Here is a 20059-nt window from a genome sequence, read left to right as displayed (position 1 = left end):
TAAATATACAAGGACAAAAGGAATAAAAGGATATGCTAAAAGAGAGAGATGAAGAGAGGTGAGAGAAGATCAACCAGTTGGACTGAATGGCCTGTGTCTGCGCTGGATGGTCTATGTAGCTCGATGTTAAACCAAGTTGAGTATTAGAGTGGGCCTTGACTCATAACAAAGTTTTTCCAACTTAACAAAACTTCTAACAGGGTTGAAAGAGAAGAGTATATTTTCCTGATTCATTCGTTATATATCCTGAGGAGAAGCCAAAACATTTTTAAGCCAATGCATATTTATTGAGGTTGTAATGAGGAATACATGAAAGTCAATTTGCAAACAGCAAGCTCCCACAATTGACCACAGGATATTTAGCAGAAAATATTTTATAGTGATGTTGGCAGTGGGATAAACATTGGCAAAGATGTTAGAGAGAATTCTGTTGCTCTTCTTAAAAATATTGTCGTGGGATTTGTATGGCTTTGAGCAAGGGAAATCATGTCTCACAAATTTGATTGAGTGTTTTGAAGACATGACCATCTACCAGAACGGTAGATGTTGTTTACTTGGGCTTTTCTAAGCCTTCAACAAGATTACATATTGTAGATGAATTAGTAAAAGTAGGTCACATAGGATATAGGATTGCCAATTGGATACATAATTGGCTTGACAGCAGGAGACAGAGTGGTGGTAGAGAATTGCGTTTTGAACTGGAGGCCTGTCAGGAGCTGTGTTCCACAGGGATTGATATTGGGTCCTATTTTGTTTTTCATTTATATAAATGATTTGGATGAGAATATGAAGCATAGTTAGTTAGATTACGGACAACTTCAAAATGGTAGCATAGTAGATAGTGAAGAAGGTCTTCTAAGATTGCAAATGGATCTTGATCAAATGGGTCAATGGGCTGAGGAGCGGCAGATGGCGTACATTATGGAGATATGCAATTTATTGCATTTTGGTAACAAAAACAAGGTTAGGACATACAATTAAAGGTTTGGCCTTAGGTGGTGTTGTAGAACAGAGGGGCCTTGGCATTCATGCACTTTATTTGAAAGATGCGACACAGGCAGATGGGGTGGTTAAGATGGCATTTGGCATGCCAACCTTCATTGCTCAGTGTCATGTTGAGGTTGTACATGATGTTGCTAAGGCCACTTTTGGAGTACTGTGTGCAGTTCTGGTCACCCTGCTGTAGGAAAGATATTATTAAATCGAAAAGGGTTCAGGAAAGGTTTAGCAGAACGTTGCCAGGACTAGAGGGTTTGAGTTATAAGGAGACGCTGGGACTTTTGTCACTGGAGCATAGGAGGTTGAGAAGTGACTTCATGGAAGTTTATAAAATCATAAGGGGTTTAGACAAGGTGAATTGCAAAGGTCTTTTCCCTCGAGTGGAGGCATTCAAAAGTAGAGGGCATATTTTTAAGATAAAAGGAGAAGGATCTAAAAGCATCCGAGGAACAACTTTCTCACACAGAGGGTGATTTGTGTGTGGAATGAACTGCCAGAGGAAGTGCTAGATGCAGGTACAGTTACAAAATTTAAAAGACATTTGGACAGATACATGGATAGGAAAGGTTTGGAGGCATTTTGGTTAAATGCAGGCAAGTGGGACTAGTTCAGTTTAGTTTGGGAAACATGGTCGGCATGAATGAGTTGGACTGAAGGGTTTGTTTTCATGCTGAATGACTCTATGACTCCATGACTCTAAGTAGAAAATTCTACTGAAGTGTAAATTTCCCGATGCACTGTGATACCGTCCTATGTCCCAGAGCAAATCCTTTACATTGTGACAAAATCCGATTGAAGGTTTCTTCAAATAAACCATGCAGTTAGTGTTCTAATATTCCTTACCTGACATGCTATTCGCAGAATGCAGCAAAACTTCCTGTAGCCCTTTATAATTACACATATCTTCCCAGCAACACTCTAAGAGTGACCAGTGTCCTTTATGGTGGTAGGAACCTTGTGATTGGCAGATCTCCGTTGTATTGGAGAAAGCGTCCATACAGCCATGAAGTAACGGTGAATTGACGTTCTGAGGGTCCAGTAGTCTGGTAAAACAGGCAGAGAGCTGGGACTTGCACATGTAGCCTGTTGCTACACATTGTGGTCCATCACAATAGCATCTGATTTCACCTAGAATAAAAGAGGTTCACATGAGAGAGGGCATTTAACTGAAGAAAACAAGCATTTTGGAGCAAACCAACCTTGTTAGTTGAATGGTAAAAACATAAAACCATTAAACAATATCTTCAGATCATTCAGAATGTTCCTGTTTACTACTGAGGAACAATGAAACACTTACAATTCACATATAATGTGCTCCTCCATCCCTTCCTATTGGTTATTACTATTCCCTTCCATTTCTACCTATCTCCCTCCCAGTAGTAGCTCCCCAACCCAATTCTGTCATCTGTCTCAGACAGAGTTGCCCACTTACATTTCCTTCCAGTCTGTATCACTGCTTCTCCTGATGTGGTGACAATCATTCCTGGAGCTGAACAGTTACCTGTCATTCACTTTGCTGCAATTTTCAGAGACAGAACATCCTCTAAATTGGAGTGGTAGCCAGAACCTGAGTTATTTAATTGCCATAAAGTCAGGCTGTGGATTTTCATTCTTGTTTCTCAGATTTTTCAATCAACCCAGCCTTATCATGAGATGACAGGAAGGTGGAATCGAGGCCACAATCAGATCAGTGACTATTTTACTGAATGGCACAGCAGGCTTGAGGGGACGAATGGCCTGCTCCTATTCAGAATCTATATATTGACAGAATTCCTTGGAAACTGTTCTGGAATTCTGTCACCATTTGTGTAAAGAGATGCTATTTAACAGCACTCCTTGGTCTCGCTCTAATGTTAAGGCCATACCTCTGTTCTGGCCAATTCTACAACAGGAAATAATTTCTCTCGATTTACTTCATCAAATCCTCTGGCCATCTTAAACACCTCAATTCTAGCATGCCTTAATCTTCCTATCCAAGGAAAGAAAGTCGCAATTTTGCAACATATTCACGTAAATTAACTTTACGGCCCTGTTTTTAATCTAATAAATCTGTACTCCACCGTCTCCAAGGCAACCGTCCTGTTCCACAGATACGGTGCCCAGAACAATACTCCAGATGGGGTCTAACCAGAACTCTAAGCAGCTGTGATATAACTTCCAGCCCTTTGACTGCCAACACCTTGAAATAAAAGTGAATAATCTATTAGCCTTTTCAATTGCGTCTTGTTCCGGTCATCTAGATCTTAGTGGCTTTGCACTTCAATCTATAAATCTCCGACCCATCGACAGTTCCTACATTCTCATCAATACTCTGATCTGTCTTTTCCATATTGTGTTCAAACTGCTACAGCATTACACATTCACGTACACATCAAAAACGCTTTGCAAATTTCGGTTGCCATTTCTGCTGTCTCTCATGTTATCCACCTTAATTATCATGAACAAGCTGAACTGCATAGCCCTCTATTCTACCATTCAAGATAATTATCAATACAGAGATCTCTGGCTTCTCCTGTCTTAGCCATCTCTATTTTCCATTTCTGAGGAATTACCGGCCACCCATTTCAACTAAAGTTAATTGACACCCACAGTTACTTGGTCTATACATCCTCACACTTGCTTTCTGTACGGACTCCATCCCATTCTCCCAGTTTCTCCATCTCCACGTATTAGTTCTGATAATGCCACCTTCTGCACAGGTGGTGAGGGGGTTGCTCAGAAACATCCACTTTTTTTCCCCTCAATCGAGGATTCCTGGCTACTGTGGTTGACAGCCGCTTCGATGTGTCTGACCCATTTCCTGCACTTCTGCCCTCATCCCCTCTTCTTCCCTCCCCACAACAGCGACAGGGTTCCCCAGTGCTCGCTTACCACAAACCAGGATCTGCATTCAAGGGATCATAAGATGCCACTTCCAAGGATGCCACCACCAGACACATATCCCCCTCCCCTCTCTTGTCAGGCTTCCTCATTCTCTCCAGAATATTGTGGTCTATTTCTCGTCCACTTTCAATACTTCCCCACATCCCCTCAGCACCGTTCCCTGGAATCGCAGAAGATGTAATACCTGCCCATTTACTTCCTCCCTCCTGACTATCCAAGTCCCCAAACACCTTCCTGGTAAAGCAGTTTTTAACTGCACTTCACTCAGTCTAGTTTACTATATTCACTACTCGCTATATGGTCTCCTCTATATTGGGGAGATGAAACACACACTGGGTTACTGTTTCTGGAACACTACATTCTGTGTTCAAAAATGGCCCTGAGCTTCCAATTGTCTGCCACTTCAACATAAAATCATGTTCCCTGTGTCAGGCTTACTGCAGTGCTCCGGTGAAGCTCAGCATAAATTGGAAGAACAGCACCTCACTTTCTACCAGAGGACTCTGTAGTCTGAAGGATTTAGTATTGAGTTCACTGGTTTTAGAAACTGAATATTTCGTTCCATGTCCTTTATCGCCAGTTGCCATCATCCATCCCTTTGTCTCTCTCTCTCTCCCTCTTGGCTCCATCTTCACCTATTCACACACTCCGCACCATCCCTACCCAGCCACCTTCTACTAGCCCCACTGTCTTCAGCATTCATCCTGCCATTTTCTGACTACTTTCAGTTCTGAAAAGGGACGACTGGACTTAAAAAGGTTAACTCTGTTTTCTCTCTACAGGTGCTGCCAGACCTGCTAAGTTTCTTTAGCAATTTCTGTTTTTGCTTCAGATCTTCAGCATATGCAGTTCTTTGTTTTACCCTATCTAATCCAATAGGTTGGCTCTGTTAACAATAATAAATACATGTAAGAAAGTACAAACATTTCTAATAGAAATAGCCAGCAGTATAGCGATTGAACCCATGCAACTGATATCATTATGCACTACAATCTAAGGACCTATGCTAACCGAGCCCTAGTTCAGCAGGTAGCAGTGTTTATTTAATTCAACATTGAGACAGTTCAAAGCTAACTTCAACTTTTTTAGATTAGATTAGATTCCCTACAGTGTGGAAACAGGCCCTTCGGCCCCACAAATCCACAATGACCCTCCGAAGAGCATCCCACCCAGACCCGTTCCCATTCACCCTTGACTAATGCATCTAACACTGCGGACAATTTAGCATGGCCAATTCACCTAACCTGCACATCTTTAGACTGTGGGAGGAAACTGGAGCAAACCCACACAGACACAGGGAAAATGTGCAAGCTCCACAGACAGTTAGCCGAGACGGGAATTGAACCCGGGTCCCTGGCGCTGTGAGGCAGCAGTGCTAACCACTGAGCCACCGTGCTACCCCATTTCAGCATATAAAGCAAATATAGTCCATGTGATCCATTAAACCTGGTTGGAAATACCACAGAACGTTCCACATCGACAGTGAACATCAACCCAAAGTTCAGAAAAACGTCTTAAATTGTTACAATATTAAACTCACAACCGCACTGAATATTTCAGTTGAATAGCATAGATCCATTTCAGGGGAGGCTAGATAAAATGTATTGGTAAAGATGAAGTAGAAAGTTTACCCTGAGAGGGTTAGCTGACTTAGAGAGGGCGAAATCTTGTGTGGAGCATGAACATGGATAGTTTTGTCAAATGACCTGGCTCTATGTTGTATATTCTATGAAAACCTCTGTAAATTCTGATACCTCCTTCCCAGCACTTGAACCTCCTCTAAAACATATTGTTAGTCAGGGAGATCTGATCTATTAGTGTCAACTACCACTTCTTAATAGAGTGCACACCTTCAACTATCAAATTCTAGTCTGGGTACCCCAAGTGGAAAGGTGCCCAGTATTCAACACAGGAATGCAGCATTCAATTTTAAACATGTGTTTTAATGCAAGTTTGGAATTTTCTCTGTTCTTATAATTGCCAACATTTCTATCTGTGATTAGTTTGAGAGCCAGGCCAGGAATTATATTTCACTATGCTTAAGATATGCAAGTTTTCACTTTGTTGCAAAACCTTAAGTTGTCAGTTTATATTTAATAAATAATCTTCTACAGAGAGGCTCTAGGATTCCAAATTTGTCAGTAAATTGTTTGGAAACTGCTAACTATATAAATCACACTGTATTATAAACATTGAAGGAAAGTGGTTTTGGCCTTGTATCAACATGAATAACACAACATAAGGATATAGGCTCAGACCACTTCATCTCCACATCATGTATAAATCAATTATCATGTTCCTGATCAACCAAGTAGCTGATTATTGCATCTGCATTTGCAGTGAACTCTCTGAGTATCCTAGCAAGATTTGTAGCTCCTTAATTCTGATATCTAATGGGCATTCACTTGCTTGCAAAAGGCACAGAATAACTGGTTCACATTTAGAAAGTCTCTGACATGTTAGTTAAAAGCCATAGCTTACAGCAACAGATGTGGTGAAATAAACTGGCTTTTTTCAGACTCAAGGTGTTTTTTTACCGTAAAAAAAAGAAGAGCACTTTTCTTTCTGAAGGTCTGAAGGGTTCCGACCAAATAATCACACCCACAAACTCCCCACAGCTAGCTGGGAACCAATCGCATGGTTGTTGACAGGCAGAAGGCCATTGTATCAACAACTGGTCACCATTCTATAGACAGACAGTCAGCTACCTGTTGCTGCTCAAAACTCATTTTGTAAACCCCCTCCCCGACTCCAGCTCATTGGAAGCTAAAACTGCCCTAGTGACTGAACAAATAGCACTGTAAACAACACTCAGAACGAGTATCAGTAACCCACCTTTATGACGTGCAGGAATACTTTACACAATCCTTGGTTTCCATTTACCATTTCAACCCACAACCAAAACTACTGAAATGTAAAAACTACACAGCCTTTACAGTGAGCTAAATCCTTTAAGATCTAATTGTGGGACGTTGGCGTCACTGTCTGGGCCCATCATGTATTGCCCATCCCTAGTCACATTTGAGAGGGTGGTAGTGAGTTGTCTTCTTGAACTGCTGCAGTCCATGTGCTGTAAGGAGAAAGTTCCAAGATTTTGACCCAATGAAGAAACAGCGATATATTTGCAAGTCAGGATAATGAGTGACTTGGAGGGACTTGCAGGTAGGTGGCATTATAGGAAAGGATATAGGAAATGAGGCATGATATAGTTTCTCAGCAGTTATTTTTCACATGACAAGTTTAGTTGACTTGTTGCAGTAAGGTACTGGATGGATATGGGATGTTTCTTGGAAGGGAAGTTCAGACTGTATCTCAAGGATTGGTGCAGTAGGATCTGGACGAGCTTTGTGAATACGATGGATACAAGAGCAGGTCAGAGGCTGAGAATTCTGTGTCATGTAACTCTACTCCTTATTCCCCAATGCCCAACAACAATGGGCAAGTCAGAAATCACATGAAATATTTTCCATTTACCATGACAAATGCAGCTCTACCAACACTCAAGCAGCTCAACACCATTCAGGAGAAAGTAATTTTGAATTGGTCAACCCTCTATCTGTTCTATTGCAATTTCTATTCAAACAAGACATTTAAATTATCAAGAGCAAAAGTGACAGACTTTGCACATCTGAGATTTTTAAGTGTGTTGCATGCACTAGTGCAAAGTTGCTACATACATAGATATCCAACAGATTGCCTTAATAGTACTCCTCGTACTTCAAGGGTATTGACATTGTACCACAAGATATTGGAGTACAAGTCTGTCCAAAGTTCTTGGCTCTGATGTTTTCGCACTAGCATCAATGTTGTTGAAATAAACAGATTAAAGCTTCTTCCAATGGACCCTCAAGACAAGATTTGGATAAGGCATTAAATGTTTGTAAACTGACCTCTCATGGCTCAATTTCACTTGTTATGAAAATGAACAAACTATTCATCAAACAGTATCTCACAAAATGAATCTAAAAATGCCTCATTTCAGAGGGAGTCCTATTTCCCAGTACTTTTACCTATCTTTGATGATCAACACATCTCAAAATAGAGAAGCACAAATTAGTTACATACAGATGTGCTTGGTTTATCACTCTATCTTGTATTGTGAATATGGCTGCTGTCCTGAAATTTCTTATTATGACTATGATTCCAATTTTTTAAAAAACTGCATAGAGAGGGATTCTAGCCTCAACTAGTCTGTCTTTGAACATTCTGTTAGTTGATGCTTTCAATAAATGATATGGAGCCCTCATAATAATGCACCAAGCAATCAAAACCGAGGGGAGTTATTGATTTTGATCTTCACTGAGTCCAAAAACATCCACAGAAGCTTTACTTTTATACAAATATTTTGAATCATTCTGTATAGATATGGTATGATACAACTCTAAAGCAGGTTTGCTTAATACACTCAGAGAAAATTCATAATTTTTAGAAATTGTAATTGAAGATTCATGGAGATTCTAATCATTCAGAGCTTTGGCTGTTAGTCAAGCTACTTTGAATGATCTGGTAATGAAGGGAAATAAAAACAAAAGACTTCACAAATGACCCAAACAAATTCACTGGATGTGTTTCCTGTTGTCCATACCTTGCATCTCCAGTTTCTCTCTCTCTGTCTCGGAAAGCTCACTTTGTGAAGTTATGGATAGCTAATTGGGAATGCTTGCTGCTCCCGCTTCCCATCCTCCCAGCTTTTTGATTACCTTGTACAGAGAGTACAGTGGCATATGGAAATGTATCATATTCCCTAATCTAAAACAAAAAACACACTAACATGCAGAAATGTTGTAAGCTGGAAAAGACCAGCTGGACAAGCCTGCTCCATACTCCTGATGGTTGGAACATCATGGCGAGACTTGCTAACTATCACCTCCCCTGTAGCCCATCTCTTGAGAGAAACAAAAGGAGAAGTGATAAGATACCCTGAAAAATGTTTTTCTAATTCCTTCAGGGATCAAAACAAAGCTGGATCATCATGTGTTATCTCAAAAGCTACTTATCTTTTATTTGATCAAATCTCTGCATCAAGGACCATTCAGTTCCCTCTTGAACTTATCAGAGACTCAGCACCAGCCACAACACATTCCATAGTCTCACTATGATAAGTGATAAGACTTATCTGTCTAGGATAAGAAGAACTGTCTAACATCCAGTCCGTTCCTACCCTGTTACAGTTCAGGTTCTTGGTGCATTTGAGATAAGAGGGCTCAATTCTTTGCTAGTATAAATTAATGAACATTTATTAACTATTTAGACAGACATGGTTCAGCAGGACTTTGTTCAAATATCATTTCCATAGGTCCCAGTTCCATGTGATCTGATATCACTGATGATGCACTCAAGCTGTGAGCAAAGCATCTACTTATCCCTTACACCACAGTTTAAACAAATCTCCCTATTACACCAACCTGCTACTGCTGTCTCATTTGCAGCTACCTAATTTGAAAAGATTTTTCTGTAATAAATTACCAATTTAAGGAAAGGTGTTTTAAATGATGATTAATATTTGATTTATCCTCCATATAAGAGGACTTTGGATCAGACATTGACCACCCAGCCCATTGAGCTTGCTTTACCATTTGATAAGATTGTAGCTGATCTGGGTGTGGTCTTAACTACACTTTCTTGCCTGTCCCTCACAACTTTGACTCCCTTAACAATCCAAAACCAATCTAACTCAACCTTCAATAAATGCAATGATCCAGCTTCAATTGCATTCTGGGGGCAGGACATTCCACGTACTAATGACCCTTTGAGAGGAAGAAGTTGTCTTCATCTCCATTGTAAATAGGAGGCTTCTTATTCTAAAACAGTGTCCCCCTGTTCCAGTCTCCTCCACAAATGGAACCAGCCTCCAATTATCTACCACAGCAAGTCCCCTCAGGATCTTATAGTTTTCAAAGATTGCTTCTCAATCTTCTAAACATCAACATCATCTCTGTTGACTGCATTAAATCAAATACAGTCATGGAGTCATGCAGCATGGAAACAGACCCTTCGGTCCAACTAGGCCATTCCAACCATGTTCCCAAACTAAACCAGTCCCACCTGCCTGCATTTGGCCCAAATCCCTCCAAACTTTTCCTATTCAAGTACTTATTCAAACATCTTTTAAACATTGTAACTGTATCAGCATTTGCCACTTCCTCCGGCAATTCATTCCACACACTCAACGTTGTGTACTAAAGTTGCCCCTCATGTCCTTTTTAAATTTTTCTCGTCTCACCATAAAAATATGCCCTCTAGTTTAGAACTTACCCACCTCAGGGAAAAGAACCTTGCTATTCACCTGATCTTGGGGAAAAAGTCAGCTTATAACTCAAACCTTACATTCATGGCAATATTTCTGAACTCTTTACACTGAAACCTGACTTTTATACCTGAAAACATTTTAAAGAATGAAAAATAAATACAAGTTTAGTGTAAGTCCAATCATGTCTTATTAATCTATTTACTAATTTATTATTATCTATCTCTTTCTATGTAGAGTTTGTATTGCTTCGTTCTGTTGTTGAATTTTTCATAAATTTTACTTCTCAAAGCTCAGGGGCATCCTAGGATGATTCAACACTTCACCTATGCTCCCTCCTTGATGAGGACTTTCTGGAATCTATTCTAAGAAACATACAGGAGAAAAGAAGATGCAGCTATTCATCTGAGCAACTGAAACAAATCAGAAAGTTTTCAGTGAAATATTGACCGACATGGTTACTTTTTCCAATAAAAAGCTTGTATGATCAGGTAACTCATGAAATGCAAGATGTATTCAATGTTTGTGAGAGTCTGGGAAAATACAAGCATAAATCAGTGATTAGACTATTCAAACTTCGAGATTTAAAAGTGTTAATATTTTAACAGTGAGGAAGGGCAAGATACTTAAAGCTATTTCATATTGTTTAAATTAAACAAAGAACTGTGCATGCTGAAAATCTAAAACAGAAATTGCTAGAATAGCTCTGCAGGTCTGGCAGCATCTGTGGAGAGAAAGCAGAGTTAACATTTCAGGTCCAGTGACCCTTCTTCAGAACTTCAGATGCCACCAGGCCTGCTGAATTTCTACAGCACTTCCTGTTTTTGTTTGACATTGTTGATGCAATGGTAAACAATTGGGGGCCAATTTGGAAACAGTGCTTTCAGCCTTCATTTTAATTCAAACTAGAAGAGGAAGGTTGCATTAAAACATTACATTAAGAAACAACTTTACATGAGTTTTCTTAAATGTCCAAAGACAGAAAATAATTCAAAACTTACAAAACAGTTTAAAACACTGAAGTCACGAACCGAATTCTTTCTCTAAAATTCACTTGAATTGCATCAATGAACATTAAGGGATCATAAACTCCCTGGCTGTGAGTCCAGCAATTACAATGGGATATTACCCACAGCAGATCTCCAATTCTCATACGATTGGGATTTGAGATGGTGGGTGTTTGGTTTGCTTTCCTTTAATGGTCAGAGTAGTGAGTACTGGAGTTGGGAGGTCATGTTGCGGTTGTACAGGACATTGCTTGGGCCACTGTTGGAATATTGCGTGCAATTCTGGTCTCCTTCCTATCGGAAAGATGTTGTGAAACTTGAAAGGGTTCAGATAAGATTTACAAGGATGTTGTCAGGGTTGGAGGATTTGAACTATCAGGAGAGGCTGAACAGACTGGGGCTGTTTTCTCTGGAGCATCGGAGGCTGAGGGGTGACCTTATAGAGGTTTACAAAATTATGAGGGGCATGGATAGGTTAAATAGGCAAAGTCTTTTGCCTGGGGTGGGGGAGTCCAGAACTAGAGGGCATAGATTTAGGGGGAGAGGGGAAAGATATAAAAGAGACCTAAGGGGCAAATTTTTCACACAGAGGGTGGTACGTGTATGGAATGAGCTGCCAGAGGAAGTGGTGGAGGTTGGTACAATTGCAACACTTAAGAGGCATTTGGATGGGTATATGAATAGGAAGGGTTTGGAGGGATATGGGCCAGGTGCTGGCAGTGGGACTAAATTGGGTTGGGATATCTGGTCGGCATGGACGGGTTGGGCCGAAGGGTCTGTTTCCATGCTGTACATCTCTATGACTCTGAGTACTGCTGCTTATAGTGAGTGGGAGGAACAGGACAGCATTGGATGAAAGGGGCACCTTAGGGCCGTGCTGCCTTGTAAATGACTCGGGTTTGGCACGATAGTGCACAAAAACTCACCAAACATCATGCAGAGAAACCCTCTTTGAATTTCAAAGATGATGACACTCAGCTAATTTCTAATATAGTTCAGTGTGAAGTAGTAACAATTGTCTAATTACTCAGGAGAGCCCTGGCCATAATAGTGCTAAAAATTCTTTGACTCTGATGTTGCCAAAACTCCATGAAGGGATCTTGTCTACTACCTGCCAGATTGGTATCAATTGAAGAAAGAATGTTCCCAGGCAATAGTCTTGGTCACAGTCATGGCTGAGATTTACCTTCATTTTTACTGACAAACCAAAGATCAGAAGTTGTCTCCCAAAATAGTAAAGTAACCTATACTCAAGTGCATGCAGGTTATGGACACTAATTCCTGTTTCAGCACTCTGACATACAGTGCTCTGTGCCAACATTTCTGCCACTTTAACAGTTAAACTGCAGGAAATAAAAAGGACAAATCAAATTGCTAGGGAAACAAAACATACCTATTCAAACATGAACAGGTTAACATTTTGATTGTGATCAAATCTTCAATGGTTACACTCAATGCTTTAAATGTTTTCTTTCAATTGTTTATTGACCAGCTGTGCATTTCCAGTTTTCTTACTATTTAAACAATTGCTTATCAACAATATTAATTCTCCGATATAAGCTGACTTGAGTTTTCTTCAACATTGAATTTCGGTTGATATGGCCATTTGTCAGATGACTGTTGGAAGATAAAATGTTTCGAAAATGTCAAAAGGTAATGTAATTTCAAATATATTTATTAGTTTTTTGTATTAGGAATTTCCATCAAAGAACAATGTGCTACTTTCATAGAACACAGAACATGACAGCGCAGTACAGGCCCTTCAGCCCTTGATATTGCACCAACCTGTGGAACCAATCTGAAGCCCATCTAAGATAAACATATGGATGAAAATGGAACAGTGTATCAAATGACTATTTAAATGCCCTTAAAGTTGGCAAGTCTACAACTGTTGCACGCAGTGTGTTCCAAGCCCCTTACTACTCTGAGTAAAGGAGCTACTTCTGACATCTGTCCGATATCTATCAACCCTCCATTTAAAGCTATGTCCCCTCATGCTAGCCATCACCATCTGAGGAAAAAGGCTCTCATTGTCCACCCTATCTAATCCTCTGATTATCTTATAGGTCTCAATTAAGTCACTTCTCAGTTGCTTCCCTCTAACAAAAACAACCTCAAGTCCCTCAGCCTTTCCTCATGAGATCTTCCCTCCAAACCAGGCAACATCCGAGTAAATCACTTCTGAACCCTTTCCAAAGCTTCCACATCCTTTCTATATTGTAGTGACCAGAACTGCACGGAATACTCCAAGTGCAGCCGCACCAGAGTGACCTCGCGGTTCTGAAACTCAATTCCTCTACCAATAAAAGTTAACACACTGTATACATTTTTAACAACTCTATCAACCTGGGTGGTAACTTTCAGGGGTTTATGTACATGGACCCCAAGATCTGTCCGCTCATCTTCACAGCCAAGTATCTCACCATTATCTCAGTACTCTTTATTCCTGTTGCTTCTTCCAAAGTGAATCACCTCACTTTTCCACATTAAACTCTATTTACAACCTCTCAGCCCAGCTCTGCAGCCTATCTATGTGCCTCTGTAACTTGCAACATCCTTCAGCACTATCCACAACTCCACCAACCTTAGTGTCATCTGCAAATTTACTAACCCACCCTTCTATGCCCTCATACAGGTCAGTTATAAAAATGACAAACAGCAGTGGCCCCAAAACAGATCCTTTCAGTACACCACGAGTAACTGAACTCCAGGATGAATGTTTCCCATCAACCACCACACTCTGTCTTCCTTCAGCTAGCCAATTTCTGATCCAAACTGCTAAATCATCCTCAGTCCCATGCCTCCTTATTTTGTGCAATAGCCTACAGTGGGGAACCTTATCAAATGCCTTACTGAAATCCATATACACCACATCAACCACTTTACCCTCATCCACCTGTTTGTCACCTTCTCAAAGAACCCAATAAGGTTTGTGAGGCCTAATCAAATTATTTCTTTCTGGATGTTTATAAATCCTATCTCTTATAATCCTTTCCAACACTTTACCCACAACCAAAGTAAGGCTCATTGGTTTATAATTAGCAGGGTTGTCTCTACTCCCCTTCTTGAACGAGGAAACAACATTTGTTATCCTCCAGTCTTAGGCACTATTCCTGTAGAAAATGACAACATACAGATCAAAGCCAAAATCTCTGCAATCTCCTCGCTAGCTTCCTAGGGTAAATCCCATCTGGCCCAGGGGACCTATCTATTTTCACACTTCCCAGAATTGCTAACATCTCCTCCTTGTGAACCTCAAACCCAACTAGTCTAGTAGCCTGTATCTCAGTATTCTCCTCAATGACATTGTCTTTTTCCAGGGTGAATACTGATGAAAAATATTAATTTAGTAACTTCTAATTTAGTACCACCTCGGGCTCCACGCACTACTGTCCTTGATTGGCCCTAATCCTTCTCTAGTCATTCTTTTATTTCTGATATACTAATGGAAAGCTTTAGGGTTTTCTTTGACCCTATCTGCCAACAACGTCTCGTGTCACCTCCTGGGCTCTTCTTAGTTCTCTCTTTAGGTCTTTCCTGACTAGCTTGTAACTCTCAAGTGCCCAACGGAGTCTTCATATCTCATCCTAACATAAGCTTTCTTCTTCCTCTTACCAAGAGCTTTAACTCCTTTAGTAAACCACAGCTCCCTCACTCGACCACTTCCTCCCTGCCTGACAGGTAAACACTTACCAAAGGCACGCAGAGGCTGTTCCTTGAATAAGCTCCATATTTCAAATGTGCCCATCCCCTGCAGTTTCCTTCCCTGTCCTGTGTTAGTTTAGTTTAATTTACTTACAGTGTGGAAACAGGCCCTTCAGCCCAACAAGTCCACACCGACCCCACGAACAGTAACAGTAACAGTAACCCACCCAGACCCATTCCCCTACATTTACCTCTTCACCTATTCACATGGCCAATTCACATGGCCAATTCACCTAACCTGCACATCCTTGGACTGTGGGAGGAAACCCACACAGACACGGGAAGAATGTGCAAACTCCACATAGACAGTTGCCCGAGGTGGGAATTGAACCCGGGTCTCTGGCGCTGTGAGGCAGAAGTGCCAACTGCTGTGCCACCCTGATCCTGCCTAATCACGCCATAACTGCCTTTCCCCCAGCTATAACACTTGCCCTGTGGTGTATACCTCTTTCCATTGCGGAACATAACCAAATTGTGGTCACTATCATCAATGTGCTCACCTACCTCCAAATCTGACACCTGGCCAGGTTCACTACCCAGTACCAAATCCAACATGGCCTTGTCCTTTGTTGGCCTGTCTATATACAATGTCAGGGAAACTCTCCGGCACAAATTGGACATAAACTGACCCATCTAAAGTACTCAAACTATAATATTTCCAGTCAATATTTGGAATGTTAAAGTTCCCCAGAGCAAGAACCCTGTTACTCTCACTCCTATCCAGAATCTCTACATCTCTGGAACTATTCAGAGGCCTATAGAAAACTCCCAACAGAGTGACCTCTCTTTTCCTGTTTCTAACGTCAGCCCATACTACCCCAGTAGATGACTCCTCAAACACCCTTTCTGCCACTGTAATACTGTCCTTGACTAACAATGCCTCACCTCCCCACTTTTATCATCTTCTCTCTTCTTACTGAAACATCTAAATCCCAGAACCGTCACCAACCATCACTGTCCCTGCTCTATCCATGTCTCTGAAATGGCCACAACATCAAAGTTCCAGGTAGCAACCCATGCTGCAAGGTCACCCACGTTATTCCGGATGCTCCAGGTGTTGAAGTAGACACACTTCAAACCACCTTCCTGCCTGCCGGTGCACCCTTGCAACCTTGAATCGTACTTCTGACCTCATTAGTCTCAACCTCCTGTACACTGGAACTACAATTTAGGTTCCCACCCCCCTGCTGCATTAGTTTAAACCCTTCTAAAGAGCATTAGCAAATGTCCCCCCCCCCCCCCCCCCCCCGCAGAATATTGGCACCCCTCTGGTTCAGGTGAAGACCACCCTGTTTGTAGAGGTCCCAACTATCACAGAATGAGCCCCAAAAACCAGGTATCTGAAACCCTCCCTCTTGCACCAACGCTGCAGCCACATATTCAATTCCTCTCTCTCCCTATTCCTTGCCTCACTAGCACGTAGCATGGGTAATAAACCAGAGACAACAACTCTATTCCAGCTCTAAGCTTCCACCTTCGACCCCTGAATTTCTGCCTTAAATCCCCATCCCTTTTCCTACTTATGTTGCTAGTACCTATATGGACCATGACTTAGGGCTGCTAATCAAACCATCCACAGTTCTCTCTCATTCCCACAGAACCTGCCATCAGTCCCCCTAACTTTGGAGTCCCCAGTGACTAATTTTCTGCTCCTCTCCCCCTTCTCTTCTGAGCAACAGGAACAGACAGTGTGCCAGTGACCTGTACCCCATTGCTTATCCCTGGTATGTCATTTTCCACCCTCCCCAACAGTATCCAAAACGGAATACTTGTTATTGGTGGGAACTGTCACAGGGGATCCCTGCATGGTCTGCCGATTCCCTTTCCATTCCCTGACAGTAACCCATCTGCCTTTTTCTTTTACCTGAAGTGTGACTATCTCGCTGTAACCCCTTCCACCTCTCAAATGATCCAAAGTTCATCCAGCTCCAGCTCCCTAATGTGGTTTTTCAGGAGCTGGATTTCGGTGCACTTCCCACAGATGAAGTTAGCTGGGACACTAGTGGTGACCCTTACCTCTGACATTCTGCAGAAGATACGATTGAAAAATAAAGAATTTTTTAAAAATTAGTTACTTACCAACCTAGCACACAGAATCTTTTGGTTAGTTGGAGGAGAAGTACTTCGGGTAACAAAACCACCTAAATATATTACTTCAGTTACTCAGTCATTCTGTGTCCGCTCCTGCCCAGCATGCACTTCACCTATTTACGAGGTAAGTTCAAAAAGCATTGATTCACCTTCCCAGCAGTCCCTCATCATCGCTCCTTATCTTCCTGCTGCGAAACAAAAAGGCCTGACTCTCAAGCTAAGTCCCTTTTAAGGGAAACTTACCTCCCAGCAGCCTCCACTCGTCTCTCCTCACTGCTCACGAAAAATGTATATCCCAAAAAATGTACATATATCATATATAGGAAATACTTTCTTAAAAAAACCACATATGATATATTCTGATATTTCTATTTACTTTTGTATTTATACTTTATATATATATATATATATATATAAACATTTCTATGAAACATTGGTTCCAAGATATCACTATAATCTTCTAATGGATTCATCTTTACTTCAGCTTTATTTTGAAGGCTTTGTGTTCAATAAGAAAGCAAAAATGAACAATTTTCATTTAGTTTCAGTATTGCATAGGAAACAAAAGGTAACAGTTAATCCATCTTAACAACAGTAACTGCTAAACCAGTGTGATTTTATTTTCATCTTTCACGTCAGTTAAGCCTGATGAAAATGCTACTTAAGCTCCAAATTCCATTTTCTTTTTCCTTCCTTTTTAAAAGCTAAAACATCTGTCCTCTACAAATTTGGTTGATTCTATCCAAACTCAATTCAGTTGCATTTACAGTCAATGGAGAGTTGAAAGGTCCCCTTTCAGCCTGACATCAAGAGGTCAAAGTGTACACTTCTAGCTCAATCTGCCAACATTGCCCTTGACATTTTATTTAAATAATTGTATTCTACTAACCTCATTTCACAAAATATATTCACAGAGATAATAATTGCATACTTTACTGCGGCTGCTTGTCTTTGTCATGTTCTATTCCCTGAATTGACAGTGGCACTTTCTGACCCAAAGGTCTTCCTCAAGAATGACCACGAAAAGGCTATTGACCTAATTAAACTGACTTCTTTCACAAAGTACAATTTCTCCTCCCATGAACCTTGGCCTTTCCCATTTCAGTTACTGAGGGAAGGGTCTACAGAACCATGCCTTGACTCCTACAATTATACCATGAAGAGATCTTGGAATCTGAGATGGATACAGCAGATGTCACAACCTCAACGCCTTGGCCTCCTGAAGAAGAGAATGAATTTCTTCCAAAATGTTCCGAGCATAGGAAGCGAGCTATTGTTGTGTTACGCACTGCCTGTATCAGAGGCAGGGGTGAAGGAACCTGACCTGGTGCCAAAACACCCCAGGAGAGGGTCCAAGGAAAAGAACAGGCCTCTGTACCTGAACACGGAGTGGGGGGGAGGGGGGGGGGGGGGGGGGAAGATGTAGTGATTGTAATGATGTCAGCCAGATGGACCTCATAGAATATCAATTCCCTGATTGGACCAGATTAACAGCCACTATCAGGGAGTCCTAGCTGACAATAAAAACAGGAGTGTCAGATAGCCTGGAACTCTGAGAGGTGGATCAGTGTCAAGGACTTTCCCCATGTAAATAAAGGGAGACTTGGTGACAGAACACCAGCCTCTGTGCTCTTATTTCAGTTCTCACCTCCATACAAGTCAGCACTGGGTCTTCTGCTCCCTGGCTTAATCATTTTACTCGATCTTACAACCATCGAATCCACAGTGTCTTTAATTGACTTGTGGGGGAAAAAAAACTTATTTAGCAGAAATATTTCCACTGCAGAAACATTTTAAAAAGACTGGTGGATCACTCATTGTGAATTTTAAATCTTAGAAAGACAAAAGCATTATCTCATGTGTTACATGGTGTATTATTCTGCTTATCTCTTATCTCTCCAACCTGGAGACTCCCTGCCTCCATTCCTGTTGAAGGGCTTTTGCCCAAAATGTTGATTTTCCTGCTCCTCGGATGCTGCCTGGCCTGCTGTGTTTTTCCAGCACCACTCTGATCTAAACTGGTTTCCAACATCTGCAGTCCCCACTTCTGCCTGTATTATTCTACTGCTAAGGTGGAGCTGAATCCTTGTATCCCAAAAATAAATGTAAGGAGTTTGAGATCAATTATATTCAACTATTAATTGATGGGAGTGGTTAGAAGGGAGGAAGGTGCTTTCAAATTTAAGGCCACAGTTTGGAAGAATGCAATAAATAGAAGTTGAGATTATTTGTGAGACGTTAAAGTATGAAATGTGATAGCTACTCAATTTCAGGTTTTATGATAGAAGAAAGAGCCGGAATGGTGAAGGATGTCTCTCACAGCTTCAGACCATCTTAGTTTCTGCGCAGTTATTGAATTACTGTTAAAATTATAATTGTAACATAGGGAAACACAAAAGGGTAATTTGTATACTCCAAGCTCCTACAAATGGTAAGGAGATAATTGAGTAGATAATCTGCTTTACCAGTGTTGGTGAAGGTATAAATATTGTCCAGACCACCAGGAGAACAGACTGATTGACAACTCTGAAAGGCCCTCCGTTTATGATCTCTTCTGAAAGACAGAATCTCCAATAACACAGCTTTCTTTACAACGGCACTGAGCTGCCAGATTGGATTATGTGGTCAGGTCACTGGCATGGCACTGAACACACAGGCTACAGGCTGAGAGGTGAAAGGGCTACCATGAGACAAGGCTGTCTGTAATCTTTAGTGACATTGCTCACAATAGCGAGGTTGAAATGCTGCTTTAAAATGACTTGAAGATATATGAAGATAGCCAGAAATATGTAATTTCAAATATTTCAACCAATGTTTTTCTCTTAGGCATGTACAGTGCAATATTGATTTTATTCCTGGATCAAGTCATTTCCCTTAGTCTTCTCAGATTCTTTAATTTGGAATAGTTGTACATCCCACTGCATCCCCCCTCCCAAAAAGTGGAAGGCCATGTTTTAACTAGGACCAAACCGAAAAGCTTACCCATTCCCCCACAATATTCTCCTCTGCATATAACATTGATGCCATAAGCCTCCAGAGACTTGTCCAAGTGCCAACATGGACAACATTACCAGAATGTTCCAAAAGGGAAGGCATCATGTTAGTAATCAACTGGTGTCAATCTATA

At 41.1% G+C, this 20059-nt stretch overlaps 1 protein-coding gene across 1 annotated transcript in view; it reads right to left on the bottom strand.

The window, feature by feature from the left end:
- The window catches only part of LOC140465864 (BMP and activin membrane-bound inhibitor homolog), a 69478-nt gene that overhangs the window by 32728 nt on the left and 16691 nt on the right, over nucleotides 1–20059 (bottom strand). The window contains exon 2 of the mRNA XM_072561732.1: nucleotides 1843–2127. Within this exon, the coding sequence (XP_072417833.1) occupies nucleotides 1843–2127 (285 nt within the window). The remainder of the gene's footprint in view (nucleotides 1–1842; nucleotides 2128–20059) is intronic.

The sequence above is a fragment of the Chiloscyllium punctatum genome, chromosome 42 (assembly GCF_047496795.1).
Source record: "Chiloscyllium punctatum isolate Juve2018m chromosome 42, sChiPun1.3, whole genome shotgun sequence".
Taxonomy (NCBI): domain Eukaryota; kingdom Metazoa; phylum Chordata; class Chondrichthyes; order Orectolobiformes; family Hemiscylliidae; genus Chiloscyllium; species Chiloscyllium punctatum.
This window is presented reverse-complemented; position numbering and strand designations above follow the sequence as displayed.